This window comes from Pseudorasbora parva, chromosome 15 (assembly GCF_024679245.1).
Source record: "Pseudorasbora parva isolate DD20220531a chromosome 15, ASM2467924v1, whole genome shotgun sequence".
NCBI lineage: Eukaryota > Metazoa > Chordata > Actinopteri > Cypriniformes > Gobionidae > Pseudorasbora > Pseudorasbora parva.
In genome coordinates this window covers 21,909,625-21,927,163 of record NC_090186.1, presented here as the reverse complement: position 1 = coordinate 21,927,163, position 17,539 = coordinate 21,909,625, and the positions used below count along the sequence as shown (strand labels likewise).

At 37.6% G+C, this 17,539-nt stretch overlaps 1 protein-coding gene across 16 annotated transcripts in view; it reads right to left on the bottom strand.

Moving 5' to 3' along the window:
* Positions 1-17,539, bottom strand: part of nrxn3b (neurexin 3b) — a 442,510-nt gene that overhangs the window by 47,379 nt on the left and 377,592 nt on the right. For all 16 annotated transcript variants that reach the window (XM_067417365.1, XM_067417366.1, XM_067417364.1 and 13 more), the window contains one exon: positions 5,672-5,843. In XM_067417365.1, coding sequence (XP_067273466.1) covers positions 5,672-5,843 — 172 coding nt within the window. The remainder of the gene's footprint in view (positions 1-5,671; positions 5,844-17,539) is intronic.

Sequence of the window (17,539 nt, the reverse complement as noted above, 5' to 3'; positions counted from 1 at the left end):
TATATTTTATACATTTGGCTAAGTTTTGGTTTGGTTTCACATTGCAATTATTCGAGCACACTATAGAACTTCACATGACATACTTGCTAATCTGACTTCTGAACTGTAATGTTTGCCTGAATCATAATCTATTTGTTCACTGGTCAGAGGAGAACTGACTGAGCCTGGTTTCTCCCAAGATTTTTTTTCTCCATTCTGTCACCTGATGGAGTTTTGGTTCCTTGCCACCATGGCAAACAAACAAACAAACAAACAAACAAACAAACAAACAAACAAACAAAAAACAAAACAAAAAAAGTTACACTTTACAATAAGGTTTCATTAGTTACCATTAGTTATTTTATTGACTAACATGAACTAACCATGAGCAGTACATTTGTTACTGTATTTGTTAATACAAATCCAGCTGTTCATGGTTTGTTCACATTAGTTCACAGTGCATTATCTAATGTTAACAAGCATTTAATAAAGTATTAGTAAATGTTGAAATTAACATCAACAAAGATAAATAAATGCTTCATAAGTTCAGATTCATTATTAGTTTGATAACTAATGAACCTTCCTGTTCATTAGAGACTTTACAAAAAAAAAAAAAAAAAATCTTTTGTCCATTGTTAATGTTAGTTCATATTATTACTTGATTATTTTATTATTATTAGACACTTTACTTTAATAGCCTATATAAAATGGCATTTGTAGAAATTTAAATGAGCCAAAATTTAAAAAGGCTTTAAATGTATTAGTAGTTAATGCTAACTATTGTGTATGATAGTGTTACAGTGTTCCAGGCATTAACCATGCGATGCTTCCATGGAGAAGACATATCAGGTACTTTTCCAGCTAATCCTAAACTAACTTTTCTTCACGGAATAGAAAGAAAAGTCTTCTTTGTTCTCTTTATATGGAACATTTTCCTTATGTTGATGATTCTGAAGTAATTGCGCTGGTGTACTGTTGTTATAGTAAAGAGCGTGGCTCATGCGTCTGTGAAGGAGAGCTGTGACTGTTGAGAGCACGGATGGCGCAGCTGTCGCAGCAAAAAGTCTCTATTAATTCACGTATTGATATAATCAAATGTTTATTTTAAAGCACTGAATCGTTTTTGAATCGCAATTCATCCGATTCTTAACGTTTTACAACGAGGATCGGCCGAAATGAATGATTCACGATTCAAAATACATGTTGCAAGATCGATGCATATGCATCGTCAGGATTTGTAATCGATGCATCGAGAAAACGAGTGAATCTTTACACCCCTAATAATTACCGATAAATAGTGTTTAGCATTTTGAGTGATTTAGCAAAATGTATTTTATTAGTGGTGCTTGCCAAAGGCGAAGCATCACTAGCTACGTTTCTATTACAGATTTGCGAAATATTCCTTAAATGTCGATAAAAAACTATTGCAAAATGACGGCATTTCCACTTGGTGTCATACGGTACATTTTTTTGGTTGAATGCATAAAGCAGAGTGTTGCTTCTTTGATTATAGCATCATCTTTTAAATCTACCACCAAGGAATTACTAATAGTCTGCCGTGATGGAGTTCCTGAAGAAAGGAAAAAGTTCCCAATTTCTCCCAGGAAAGCCTGAGCCTGTTGCTGCCCTTCAATTACCTCTTCTGCCATCTGTTTCTTCCAAGTAAACAGACACACAAAGGCCATAGTCCATTAACTGAAGCCACCTTTTCAAACCTGCAATGCCAACAACTGCAGAATGTTACTCTAAAATCACAAGGAGGAAAAATGCTAATCTCACTCAAGTAAACTCAACAGTATGTGGGAGTGACCTGTAAAACACACCTACCTTTTAAGTAAACACTGTCCTACTCTCATGTAGCGGGCTACAACACCTTACAATACTGGTATTGTTATTTTTAGAAGATTAACCACTGATTGTGATGAAGAATGCAGTTTTAAATCAAACTTACCATTGAAAGGTTTAAAGTTAGCCCCTGCTGGTTGTTTTGCTTAGTTGGGGGCTACTTTGTACAATCTTACTCAAACATTTTCGTACATTTACCCCAAGTGACGGGAAAGGTTAAGGGCAGGATGGTTCTTCATAAAGAGAATATATATATATATATATATATATATATATATATATATATATATATATATATATATATATATATATATTTTTTTTTTTTTCTCCATTTTTTTCAAAGACAGCGGCTATTTGCACTGTAACTACTACCCTGTAAAAAATTATTTAGAAAAAAAGTTACCTGGTTGCCTTACATTTTTGAGTTCATTGAAATGAAAATGTTGAGTTGTGAGTTAATACAATGAACATTTTTTTTTAAAATTCGACAACCTTTATTAAAATATTATTAAAAGATTTTGTAAGCATATTGGGTAATTGTGTGTTTTATTTCTGATGACGCAGTAAAACGTCAAATAGTGCTATTTTCATAATTTATCAAATTTTTTTATGTGGTTACAGATACAATAATATTTTGACTTTCTATTTATTAAACAAATTTCCTTCATTGTATCAACTAACATTTTTAATTTCAATAAACTCAAAATTTGAAGGCAACCAGGTTACTTACTTTTTTAAGTTAAACCAACAAAAACCAACACATTTTTGTTTACAGTGTAATAACTACTAGTGCAATTATATTTCACTAAGTGAAAATAGTGATAGATGCTATTTACACCAAGTGCAAATAGCTGTAGATGCTTTTTACTGAGTGAAATAGCATTCTAAGTGAAAAAGTGATATATTCTATTTACACCATGTAAAAGTAGCGGTTCTTGGTAAATACATGGAATTTATACTTTATTTTGACATATACATATGGCACTACATTACATCGATACAACATCCTCAATAAACCCATCTCCAGCATGACGACTCCAATCTTTTGAATAATCTTACAAATTTCTTTTTACCTAATATGACTTAAGACCTGCAATGTTGCCAGAATTATAATCATACACTGTTCGTCGGCCAGAGGAGAAATGACATCCAGATTTAGCCTGGTTTCTCCCAAGGTTTTTTCTCTCCATTCGGGCCCTGAAGGAGTTTTAGTTCCTTTGCCACCATTGCCTTTGGCTTTTGGCTTGCTCAGTTGGGGACACCTACATTTCATATACATTACCAATCTTCCTGCATTGAGACTATATGATAATTAAAATTAGCTCGATAACATCACAGCTTTCCCCAGAGCGGCTGTACAGCTGAATCAAATTCTGTTGCATTATCTTCCTGTTAATATTGTTAAGCTACTTTGAAACAATTGGATTGTAAAAAGCGGTATATGGTGATTTGATTTGCACCTCAGTATTGTTGTACATTAACATGATGCAATAATAACATAGAGAGTAAATTATTTTATTTATTAAAAATATTAAATGGATGCTGCCTTAATGGCATCCCAGCACCTTCCCCTAAACCTACCCAATAAATGCCTTTTATTTTATTTTATTTTATTTTATTAAAAATTGTGTTAGGCACTTTATTTCTTCTTTTAGAACATTTTCTTAATTTTTATTGAAAGTAAATGCCTTTCCGATGTGATATGTGAATGGAAAAGGGATAAAAGCAAGTTCTGCAAAAGGCGGATTCAGAACCAGGTCGACCGCAAAACGAAGACCTTTAAGCCTTAAGCTTTACTACTCGTGAGTTTTTTTAAAGTCTTGTTCGGACCCACCAGGCATTGTTAGGCTGAACTAGTGTGAATAGTACTTGCCAACAAGGCATGCTATTTGCACTTAGTGTAAATAGACACTCTGTATTCCAAATTGTACTAATTCATACAAATTCGGCACCCTGTAAAACAGTTACGTTATTACGTGAGGTGGAATATTTATAGAACTTCTTTTTGACTTGCATTCAGTGTGCATCAAAAATTGCTTTGCCCATCATGCTTGGTTAAAATATATGAATAAGCTCAGGGATCATGGGTAGTCTGGATATTTTCACACCATACCATGGCAACAGCTGTGTGGATCTGGTAACACTTTATTGAGAAAGACAAGAATGCTGAGCATCACTGATGTGAAGCATTTTAAGTGCTATTCAGTCGATGAGTCTGTATCCTTGCCTGTAATTACTCAAGAGATGGCACAGCCTTTAACAAAGGAACTGAAATCAATAATTGTCAAATTAAAAACATTGAGTGTCCTGCATATTACCTGTGTTTCACTGTGTGTGTGTGTGTGTGTGTGTGTGTGTGTGTGTGTGTGTGTGTGTGTGTGTGTGTGTGTGTGTGTGTGTGTGTGTGTGTGTGTGTGTGTGTGTGTGTGTGTGTGTGTGTTTAAAAGAGACCAAATTACCAAATCTGCAATTGAATAATGCCTGGAGGGAGTCAATGAGCTTTTTCTATTTTTTGACAAGTTAAAATGTTAATATGGCTTCCTATCCTTGTTAATAGATTTCTATCCTATCCTTGTTAATAGATTACCAGATTTCAAAGCGATTCTGCAGAAATCCTGAATTCTGTGTAAACATATCCCATCATTTTAAATACTGCTAGACGCAACAAGTAATGTATACTGAATGAATGTTTCACGTATACTACATCATTATATCATTACATTATTTATCTGAGACTAATTTGAGACTGAATAATGCTAGAGATTCCACAGAAGCAACTACACACCTCCAGCCATTGTGAAGGTTTATTTGTCCATGTACACAAATGAAATGTATTGAGTTTGACCATTATAGGACATATCAGGAGTTATATTTAGCTTTAGAAAATTGCATGCTATCTCTGGCTCTTTGTCAGTATCCATAACAGATCAAGCTTGAATAGTGGGCTACTGTGTCCTTCTGCATGTCCCCTCTGCCTGCATGTTGGCCATTTTAAGGCTATGTCTCAGAAAGACCTGCCATTGAATACAGCTTGAGTAACCCTGACGAGAGCTGCTCTCTAATTGGACGAGAAGTGCAGGGGCCAGATATCCCATGGAGGGCGCCAAAGCAAAAGAGACATCAAAGTGGAGGACACAAAACCCAAATTAATTGAGTGTGAAGGGTTTTTGTGAGTTTAGTGTTTGAGGGCAGTATTTCAGCATGCCCTATTTCTCCATGTAGCTTGAGCTCCTATAACAAACCTCTGCTGCATTTGATGAACTCATTTGTATTCATCCATCATTGCTGGCTCCCTAAGTCTGAGAGTCACAGATACACAGAGGTCTGGGGCTCATTCTCCCACAGCTGCTGTAGCTGCCACAATACTGCCTTAAACCTGCACCCTGCTCTTCCCTCTGCCTTTCAAAACCTTTCAAAAGCAGCTGGCCAGATGTCATGGCGCTAATCGCGGGGACAAAGGCAACGGCTTGGCCTGCCATTGTGCACAGGCCAGGTGCCTAGACTTGATTACTTCCACATATGGATGTTTCAGAGGACAATTAAGAAAGTGACGCAAGCCAAGTCGATTGAGTTAAGTGGCATTTGCATTCTTCTTTGCAGTGTCCTTTCTCTTCTATGCCTTCCCTCAGCAGGATGGGGATCAGTGTTATAATTATGAACACCTGTTCCCATTTCTGAAAATTTGCATGCTTTGAAACGTGCAGATTATAACTCAAATGAAAAGAAAATTGTTGTTCCTTGCCTTACAACTCTTGATTTCCTTGAGAGCATGTGATATCCAATGGGTTTCACAGTAAAAACTCACTTATCTTTAAGAAACTTAAGCGGGTGAGTAAGCAGGTGTTACCTGATGGAAAGTGCTCGTTGATTGGCCAGTTGTCCACCTGTAAAGTGGCATTTCCCCCATTCCTTGTGAAACGCACCACATGATATTTCCCATCATTGACATCTGTAGTCATCTCTTTGACACTGATATCCACTGTACCGATGTTGAACGTTACGCCCACCTTTCCTTCTTCCTGGAAAAGAAACAATGCAATCTTGTCAGTCTAGCAACACCAAAATGCTCATTTAACTTAAAGTGTAAATATTTAACTATTTTAAAATCTATTAATTTCTCTGCTGCATTATTTTCCTATTATTGTGAAGCTACTTTGATACAATCTCCATTGTAAAAAGCGCTATATAAATAACAGTGACTTGACTAAATGGAAAGAAGAGATGTGTCAACCCTATCTCACGACCAGTTTGTATTTTACAAGGTGGTAAAAGTAGGTTTAGGGGTGGGATTGGGGGAGGTCATTTGTATGAATTCATACAAATTGGGCAACTCGTGAAATACATACGATTTAGCCAAATTGTACCAATTCGTATGAGTTAGGTTGTGCAAATTCGTAAAAATTAACTACCTCATAAAATATGTACAAATTGCCGTGAGATTGGGTGGATGTGTTGATCCGATATTGAGTATCGATAAGACGGACCTTTATGTCGGGCCAGCTATCAGTTTGATAGAGACAGGACTGATCCAAATCCGATTCTGTGCGTTACCAATGTTTGTTACCCTTAAGCTAAAAAACACGGCCTCAATATAAAAGCAACACAGAAAACCATGTGTGTTGCTTTTATATTGTGGGGTTTTTTTTCTTTATTTTTTCTTTCTTTTACAATATAGTGCATTATATTGTATTATATAATAGTGTATTTTATAGGGAAGCTTCCCTGTATAATATACATGTAATAGTGTTGTTGTCAAGAATTTCTTTCATAATTTTAGTGTCCCCACCATATGAACTTATGAACCTAGGGGTCAGGGCAGACTCCACTGGAGTGTTGCCTCCTCTTGGGTTTAGCGCATGGTGCCTTGCTAACAGACATTAGAGCTGCAGGCTGGGTCACACCCAACACATTTACAAGATTCCATAATCTCTGAGTGTAGCCAGTTCCTCTCGTGTACTCAACCCAAGGGGCCAGTAACTGGATAGGCTCAGGTGTCATTGTTTGCTGCACCATTCCACGGACTGGATAAGTGCGCATATTTACCAGGTGAGTTTTTTAGTAAGCCCTGAGTTCCTCCAGCACTGTTGCCGATGACAACATAGTCTTGGACAGCCCTAAGCAGGCTAGGTGCCCCGATGGGCAACCCCCACATGTGTATTTCCATGGTAAGTCTCCCTGAGTGCATGTCTTCCCTTGGCAAGATATCTTGCCACTCATGGGATTGAAAGATTCCAACTGCAGTTGGACAGTCTATGTGTATTCTTAAGTCCTCTCATCGGGCAGGCATTGTGTTGCATTTCTCCATGTGGGATATTCTTCCCAGTGTACCTTGGTATTCCTGTGTTAAGTGGAGTCCTCTCTCTGCCACTTCCGCTGTACCGCTGAAATGGTCGGGAGTCCAGTCTCGGCTCCTCAGCAGGTAACAATGCGACATTGCCTGCGTACTTCATTATATACCCACTGAGTGAGTCGGAGCTACGCTATGCAAATTCCGCAGCCCCATGGCATTTCATTGCCATTGGCTCTTTTTGTAAGAACTCAAAGGTGAAAGGCCTTTAAGCTAAACCCCCATTCGTCAGTCACTGACGTAACGTCTCCGTTCCCTCCCGGGGAACGAGGGTTACATACATAACCGAGCCATTCCTGTTACACATTCTTTCTGAACTTTTTGAGGCTGTGTTTACGTCAATATTCAACAAGATGGTAATTGTGAAATTATTTTTGAGTGTATTTGACCATTACTATGTTGGGAAAAGGAGCTCATTTTTGCACTTGTATGTAAGAGGTGGCTTTTTAACTGTATGCGTGTGCACATCAGATGTGAGTGCTAAATCTGTAGGAATTAAGATTTATGTGGAATCCCATACAAAATTCAGACCAGACACACCAACACATAACCGGAGTGAATGAGAGAAGACTGTCAAGGCGTGTCAACTCACCATCGGACGGAGAGGAGAGAAAGAAAGCAAAGCTGGTATTGGCGTATCGATACTTTAGAAAGGAGTATTGGTATAGTTTCAGATATTTCTGTATCAATATTTTTGACAACACTAATATATAATGCATTAGTGTATTACATAAGTCTTCTGAAGCCCTTAAATAAATGTATTATAGGAAAAGACAACATACTAAGCTGTTCAATTTAAGTTCACAGTGATTTTCCATTCAGCATATCACATTTATTTACATGAGCTTGTCTGTAAGGCAACGGGTAAATTGCTGTAATTTATAGCAATATCTTAAATATTACTCAGAGGTCGAGTTTCAAATATAATTATTTTGAAATGTTGGTGCTTTATATGATGCTATCTATAGTGATAAATCCCATCTGCTAGTTGTGCTGGCTACTGTATACAGGCCACCAGGGCAACATACGAACTGTATCAAATAAATTGGTTATTTTCTATTGACGTTAGTACTGGCTGCAGATAAAGTCCTAATTGTTGGTGATTTTAATATCAATGTAAATAATGAAAACAACACATTGGGATTCGAATTTACAGACATTCGGAACTCTACTGGAGTCAGACAACAAGAGTCAGGACCCACTCATTGTCATAATCATACTTTAAATCTAATATTTTCACATGGAAGTAAGGTTAATGCCGTTGAAATTCTGCAGCAGAGCAATGCTGACTTCTCAGATCATTATCTAGTCTTGTGTAAACTACATTTATCCAAGGCTGCAAAGCAGACTAGATACTAGAGAAAAAAACTTACATACTAGAGAATTATAGCCTGACAAGCCAGACCCACATCAAGATGTTTGGTCTGGAAACTCACCATTGACAGGGCTCAATCCGAGGGGCGGGATAAACGGTTGTCTTTCAAACTCCGTCTGCAAGCGATAGGATAGCGCTACAACCAACCAGAGCAACGAAGGTGAAACAGAGCTCGTTGATACATTCACTGTATCCGGTCGGCAAAACTCCGAACACATCTTCCCTTTTTAAGAAAGACTTTTTACTAGAAGCACACAAACGCAACTCGGCCGTCATTATGGCCCCGCCCACCGACTCTATACACGATGTGATTGTGAGTTTGGCGTTTACAGCTCAGAAGGGTATTGAGAGTTGCTAGACGACACTCACGGGCAGATTAAATTTGCTGCCGCTAGGGAGCGAGAATTAGTCAATTAGTCAAGAGAATTAGTGAATTACAGGCCAATTTGGAATGAAAATGATGAAACTTACCAATTAAAAAAAAATTACGAAATGCATAGCTGAGAACAGGTGTGTTCTTTGATACCAATCTTTAATTATATGACCATATTAGTCCGGTTCTGTCAAATCTGCATTAGCTCCTTATTAAACATTGTATACATTTGAAAATCTTGCTAATTTCTTTCAAAGCACTAAATGCTTTATCTTCCATTTACTTGCGAGCTCTTAACACATTAGAGCCCTTCACGTCTCTTGCAATCTCAAATTTCTACCCAGTCCATAATACAATACCAATATTAAAATCAACAACAGGAGGTCGATTTTTTATTTATTTAACACCTACATTTTTGAAAAGTCTTCCTAGCCTTGTTCAGGAAGCAAACACACTCTGTCAATTTAAATCTAGATATACATAACCCTTTAACCTACCATACACATGATCAATTTATATTATTCAAATCAATTAAATTATTGTTAGTCGGCATAAATTATGTCATTCGGGACCAGGAGCACTTCTCATAACACCTGATGTATTTGTTACATTAAAACAAATTAATAGTATTTATGCTAATATCAGATGCTAATATTAGTATCTCTGTTTATCCCGGGGATTACCATAGTCAGCCAGATATGGGCAGTATCCAGACCAGATGGAGAACCGGCATCTAGATACGACCACAACACAGCCCTGAAGTGCCAGCAGAGATTGTGTCAACTAGACTCTCCCCTGTGAAGGCCTCATCGACACAACAGGCAGTGGCACAGATCCTCAACAAAACGTGTCCCATAAATCTGAACTTCAACCAGATGGAACTGGATAAATATGTTCCAATCCAATCTGACTTCTGACGAATAATGCATTTTGAATCCTAATCATACACAGTCCGTTTGTTGGCCAAAGAAGAAATGGCCCCCTGACCGAGTCTGGTTTCTCACAAAGTATCCCCCCCCCCTCCATTCTGTCACCTGATGGAGTTTGGGTTTCTTGCCACTGTTGCCTTGTGTTTGCTTAGTTGAGGACACTTAATTTTCAACAATTGGCAGCAGTGGCTCAGTGGTTCATGTAGGTTGTCTACAAACCGGATGGTTGATTGTTCAATCCCCGGTTTCACCTGATCAAGTGTCGAGGTGTCCATGAGCAAGACACCTAATTCCAGCTGCTCCAGAGTGAGTGAATGGGTAAATGTGAGGCAATATGTAAAGTGCTTTGGATGGCCATGAAAGCGCTATATAAATGCAGTCCATTTACCATTTACAATATAAATGATCTGCCTGCATTGACACCATTGTATTAGAACTGAACTGAGCTGTACGATGACAACACTGTTTTCTCCAGAGCAGCTTTATAGTACGGAAGCCCTGAACAGCTGTGGATATTTTTTTTTGTCTTATGTCGTGATCACAAGTTAATTGTTTTGCATTCTTAAGATAAAATTTGTTTTCTCTTGACAACAACAATTTTCTCGTGATCTCGAGATAACAAAAGTTGTTTTCTCGTGATCACTAGTTTCATTCTGAAATACTGCCCTGCACCCGGAGTCTACTGTTGCTGTAGCAACGGACACAACTTTCACGCGCATCTGATCAACGGATAAGAAACCGTGCGCTGGAGCTTTCAGCAAAATCTTTGCTTTTGTGACATCAAATGAGTTAAACGGTAAGTTTAGCATCACACCAAATGCAATTGCTATAGCAAACTAATCACATTAAACCATTTAACATTAGTTAAATTAATTACTTAATTCACACAGTACTGCACAAATTATAGTGATCACGAAAGGTCTTCAACACATTTAATCTGGACCAATATAACAGTAAGGTGTATAATTAAAATCCAAGTGTTCTGAAATAAAAAATAAATAAAAAATAACTTTAGAACACTTGGATTTTAATTAGGCAACTCAATTGATTATTTTTACGATGCCTTTATGACCTTTTTGTTGTTGTTGAGATTTGAAGTTGTAGAGGAAATGACTTTAAATGGAAGTACAGAAATCTCTCAGGTTTCATAATTTCATTTGTTTTTGGAACTTGAATGTAAAAAGTAGGTTTGAAACAACATGAGGGGGAGTACATGATGACAGAATTTAAATTTGTGGGTGGATTACACCTTATAAATAGAGCAGAGACTTGGATAAACCTAGATCATGATTCATTTAATATTGCTTATATCACAATTTTATATGGCGATATCAAGATTTAACAATGTATCATTACACCCCAAGTAGTTAGTAAGGTACAGCACTTTTAAAATGATCAAATATTGGTTTTGGATTGGCATCTGTATCTCTAAAAAGCATGAAGTTGCTGGCTTAATTAACAGAAAACATTTGCATGTTAAAGTGATCCACTTTTAGAAACCTCCTCAAAGATGTTGCCAATGAGAGCACGCAAAAGGATTTGGATGCCAAGACTGTTGCATTTTTTTTTTTTTTTTTTTTTAAATCCAGTTGATAAGAATGAGCTGCCAACAGGAATGTGGGGCATGCACGTAACGATGACTAATGTGCTTCATACCGACCGACTGCAAATTCACAAACATATGCTCTTCCACCTTTCACATATGTATCCCATATGGTGCTTGTTAGGGGACTCTTCATAACTCCCTGATGGAGAACTAAGACGACCTGCCCCATTGTCTTTTGCACAGTCTACTGGCAATATCCACAAAAGGTAGTTTTACTGTTCCAAATTCATGTTCACATAGCTATCACAAAAAGGGTTTCAAGGCATGCCAGACTCGATGGAGTGCATTTCCTTTCTCATGTCGTTTGTTTTAATCCGCACCAGGACTCTTGAAGGTGTAATTACCTGTCCTCAAGGCATGGCACAGAGGAAGCCATTTTTCAAACAAAAGGGAAGGTAAATAAATACATGGATGTGCTGTACTGAAGTGTGAGATAAATTAATCTGCCACCACACGCTTCAGCTTTCACTGTTCTTCAGTGTTTTCAGTGAGCTTCTCAAGACTCCCAGCATGCTCCCCTATAAATAAATATAACCTAAGACCTGCTGATAAGGGCTCAATTGACAATTAATGTGGAGGTGCATTGGATGATTTTAATGAGAGCTGTATCATGAATGTAAATATATGTTGTTGTTTTTTTAGCTCTCCATTAGAGCCAAGGAAAGCGGTGCAATACATATTATTCTGATCTAAGAGTCTATTGAAGCTCTCTGATTGCAGTTGCACTATACCTGGCACAACTTGTGTAAATTACCATAAAGTAACAGCTGGATGGGCAGGACCATCTTATTATTAAATATCCTAGTTAAGAAAGTTTCAGTTGTGAGGGCTGAAGATACGTATACCACATTTGACTGCGCAAATGCCATAGTTGCAAACGCCCAGTCAACTTGATCTTGAATGTTTTACGAACTGGCTTTGACTGTTTCAATACGGCGGACAGCTTATGTATAGTGACACAAAGAAACAGCTGCTAATGAGGTACATTTATCCATGTGTAAGACTATACAAATGCAATTAAATGTATAAACATATGTATTTTTTGTGACCCTGGATCAAAATCGCCTTTACAATTGTACAAATTAATTCCTTAACAATGCATTTTACTACTAATAATACATTTTCAATATATTTACAGTAGGAAATTTACAAAATATCTTAAAAAATAAATAATTTCCTTGGCCAATACAAAATAATTACATTGGCCAATACAATGTATTGTTGGCTATTGCCACAAATATACCCATGCAACTTATGACTGGTTTTGTGGTCCAGAGTCACATTTGATTAAACATCAAGAAAATAAAAATCCCATATAATTAGATATAAAACCCAGTATTGTTTTATGTTATGTATAATTCAAACTTTAGAGTATCATGTCGTTAGCTTAGCAACACGCTAAAGCCATGCTCCACTTGAGCACTATTTGTGTGGCATGTGAAGTTTGCTGCATAAGTTGAAGTCTTTCAAATCACTCACTCAGTACGCAGTAGGCAGCACACTAAGTTTTGGTCCCCTACTGGCATTTCCAGACTGGCATGATTGACATTTCCAATTACACTGTATTGAACCACAACATTTCATTGTCTTTTCAAAGAATGGGATGGTAAATGGCAAATTCTAACAGAAATAAAAACATGCACAATGATGATAACAATAACGACTGGCCACCCTTACGCACAATTATAGTCAATTTAAATTTCCATATTCAAGCTATTGAGCAGCATTAACACATTATGCTAAGACAGCACACACTATATTGCTTTTTTCATTTGAAAGGAAACAGCACACAATACTGATGCTTGTTGAATGTTACACTTTCTCTGATATAATATCTGGTGTCTTCACAGATGGCGGCAAACATTTAGAAGGTTATTGCAGAATTTCACTGCGACGGAGAGCATAATGTCTGGTGTTTCTCCGCCGTGGGTGGCACCAGGGTAGCCAAGAGTGATAAAAGTAATTTGAGTTGCAGCAGGAGCCTGCACCGATGAAGAAGGGCTCTATCTCTCCCCCATGTAATGTTCACTGACACCAGTAATAAGCTACACAATCCAATTCTGTCCCTCCGATCAATGGCTCCAACAAAAAGTCAGCCCCAGGCATCAAATCTCTCCCAGAAAGCCTCTATCACTGTGGCAGCCTGCAGACAGGAGCGTAGTACCTTGATCTCTTGGCAAGGGACTGAACCATATGCAACCACCATTATCAGTATAAACAAAAAGGAGGGCAAATAATAGTCTTCAAACTTTCTACAGCAAATGTTAATACAAAATTTAGATCCTTTTCACTTGCTTTGTCCAAAACTAGTAGTTCTGCATTCACATTGACTCATTTTTCTCAGAAGTGGGGTGTTTGCAACATCAGTGTTCTAGTGTAGTTCTACTACCAGCTGTTGATCACTGAAGCTAGAACTCAGGAATAGATGCCAGTTTCACAAGTTTTTTATCCCCTCGTTTTTTTTTTTTTTTTGTAATACAGTTATTTTATTACAAAATCTTGACATAAACATATCAACACTTGTATCTGTCTGGATGCAAAATAAAATAAATTTAGCATTCACATCAACCAAACTCTGATGTCAAACTGACTGGAGCAAAAGCTGTTGTCTGAAAGTGTTCAAAAAATCCAATTGTGTTCTATTCCAGAATGATCATAGGTACTTTGAAATAATATCATACCAATCTCAAATAAGCTCAAAAGGTGTCAGTCACCAACCATGCATAATTTACTGAAAACACAATCTCTAATTGTCTGGCTATCACCAGACCAAGCTCAATTTCAGATTGAACATCGGTCTGGGGAGTCTGCTATGTATTTTCTACTGCACAAGAGGCATGATCAACGAGCATTATTCAAATAACTCTTTATGCAATTTGGATAGTCCTTCAACCAATCCGATCACAAGAGGCTTGATCAACGGGCAACAACCCATCACTTCTCTATCCGTCACCGTGTTAAACCACGCCATTAACACACCAGGTGGATAAGCCAGTCTGTGATTGGTTCCCACAAAAGTGTAACAGAAGCAGTAGAAATTAATGTACAAGTTTCCAGACTGTGTTGCAGGGCGAAATCAAATTGCCGGCAGATCAGACTGCGTCTACATCTCTTTACTATGGCATACACAGATCGGGGCCACATTTTTCTTTCCGAGCCCGGCCCGCGTCCGACAAAGCAGTAATCAAACCCGACCCGAGTCCGACAGGCATTATGATGTTTATGTCCGAGCCTGACTCGAGATTTACAATTAACCCCCCCCCCCCCCCCCCCCCAAACGTATATTGTTTATGTGGTAAGCCCGCTTTTCTTAAGCAGCTGTAGGAAGGCATTCTGAAATGTTTACAGATGAGCACATCAGCACGCACACAGGGCAACAAAGCACATGTTACACAGGGCCCCATCAAATAGCCAATGGAAATTAAATGAACAAAAGTCTACCAAAAATGAATGGCCCAAGCTAACAGAACAAAACATTAACGTAACATAATTCAAAATGCTTATTGAAATGAAAGTCATTCTTACCCTTACCCTTCTCCAAAACTGTATGGCTACTAAACTGCAACATGGGATCTATTTATATAATCTATCCAGCAACGTTTAGACTAATCAAGGTTTTATGCAGAAAAAGGATTGCATCAACAGTGGATGGCTTAAAGGTTGTCCTCCTCTGCTCGACGGTCCAGCCAGCAGCGCTGAAGTTGCGCTCACTGCTGCTGCTGGAATGTCAAGGATGCCACGGGCAATATGTACGCATGTGTTGTGCATTGTTGTCACAGCGACATAAACAAATTTCTGCACACAGGAAGACTGATGTTAGGGTAATATTTTTACATTTATTTTAATCACAAAAACAAACCATTGCATCAAGTTAAACAGGCCCATTGTACTCACATAATACGCTGATTTAAATTTAAAAGGTTTAGTGCCTTATTGTGCTGAAGTGACCGAGCCCGACCCGAACTTCATTTCTAAATACCTGTCCGAACCTTGTCCAAACCCAGCCCAGCCCGTCGGGCTCAGGTCGGGTATCCATCCTCTAAAACACATAGAAAATTATCAATTTATATTATTCAAACCAGGAACACTTTCCATAACACCTGCTGTACTCGTTACATCATAAGAAGAATGGTATCTATCTACATTAATGTTAGTCTCTCTATATCTTTTATCCTGAGTCATCTGTTTTATCTGATTATCCCAACTGCAGTCAGCCAGATCCGGGCCTTATCCAGATCAGAAGGTGGACCTGTGCCTAGACATGACCAATGCATCCCTGAAATGTCCGCAGAGACCGTTTCAATTAAACTCCCCACTGAAAATGCTGCATCAATATGACATCCTCATTAAACCCATCTCCACCGTGATGACTGATCTTTCAAATATCTTTCGATCTAATATGACTCCTGACCTGTAATGTTGCCAGAATCATAATTATACACTGTTTACTCGTTGGCCAGAGGGACACTGGCACCTCAACTGAGCCTGGTTTCTCCCAAGGTTTTTTGTTCCATTCTGGCCCCTGAATGAGTTTTGGTTCCTTGCCATGCACTGTCGCCTTTGGCTTTTGGTTTGTTGAGTTGGGGACACTAATCTGATCTGCCCGCATTAACATTGTATGTTATTTGAAATGAGCTGGATGACATAACCCTTTTCTTAAGAATAGCTGTGGACACCGAAACAATTTATGCTGCATTTTTTTCCTGTTTAACACTGTGAAGCTGCTTTGAATTAACATTGTAAAAAGTGCTATAAATAAAGGTGACTTGATTGTGTACATACGTTTAAATGAATCATTTGATACAATGCACTTATTGTGTACATGCATGTTTTTACATTTATATATATATATATAAATATAGTAATATACTATATATATATAGTATGGCTCATGCCATACCCCATGCCATATTGTAATGCATTACTTTTAAAAGTAACTTTTCCCACTGGTTCAAGTGTGTTTATATATATATTTTTTATATATAAGTTTATATCTACAGATTGAAAACTTGTCTTTTGAATAAAGCAGATTTATTTCAAGGTAAATCGAGTTGTACAATCTATACAATACTAATTATCTTTCCAGTACTGTATGTGCAATGGCAGTAACTTATTTACAACTTTGACTATATGCTTTATCCCTACCATTTGTGTTTAACAAATTAACATATTTACAATTCAGACAATGAATAGTAACATTTTTATAAAAATGATTCAATATATTGTAACATATTAACACAATTTGTTATTCTGCAGGCCAGTATTTTCAATATACCATAATGATCATTGATAAGTAGATATATTTTATAAGGATATAATATAAGTAAATATTCTGTATATTTTCAGAATACAGTAAATACTTAAATAATTTACTGATCGTTCATAAGGAAATGTATTTTCTTTGTATAAGGGCAACAACCATGCGACCTTTGATGAGGGCATCCAGTATCAAATACATAACTAATCCTTGTGTATAGATTTACATAGGCTATCTACATGACCTAAGGGGTAAATTTAGCATGAGGTTAGAACTCATCAAAACGATACCATTGCACAAGCAAGAGATTAATCGATTGATTGGGATTAATGACCTCTCCTTTGAGTCAGGGCCAAATAACTGGGTGCCTTCTCTGCCAGTCGGCAGGGAAACACTAGAGTGATTTTGTGATATTTGGAAGGTGGCAGGGAACATTTGTAGCATTTGAAAGTCTAGAGGGTACACATCATTGGGGAAAGTGATGATTTTTATTTCACACACACACACACACACACACACACACACACACACACACACACACACACACACACACACACACACACACACACACACACACACACACACACACACACACACACACACACACACACACACACACACACACACACGTTTGTTTTTGTGACATATGGGGACATTCCAATGGTTTTTATACCTAACAAACCATATTGTATATCCCCTTACACTGCCTTTGCCCCTAAACCTACCTATCACAGGAAACATTTTGCATTTTTACTTTCTAAAAAAAAATCATCCTGTATGATTTATAAGCATTTTGAAAAGTGGGGACATGGCCAGTATCCTCATATT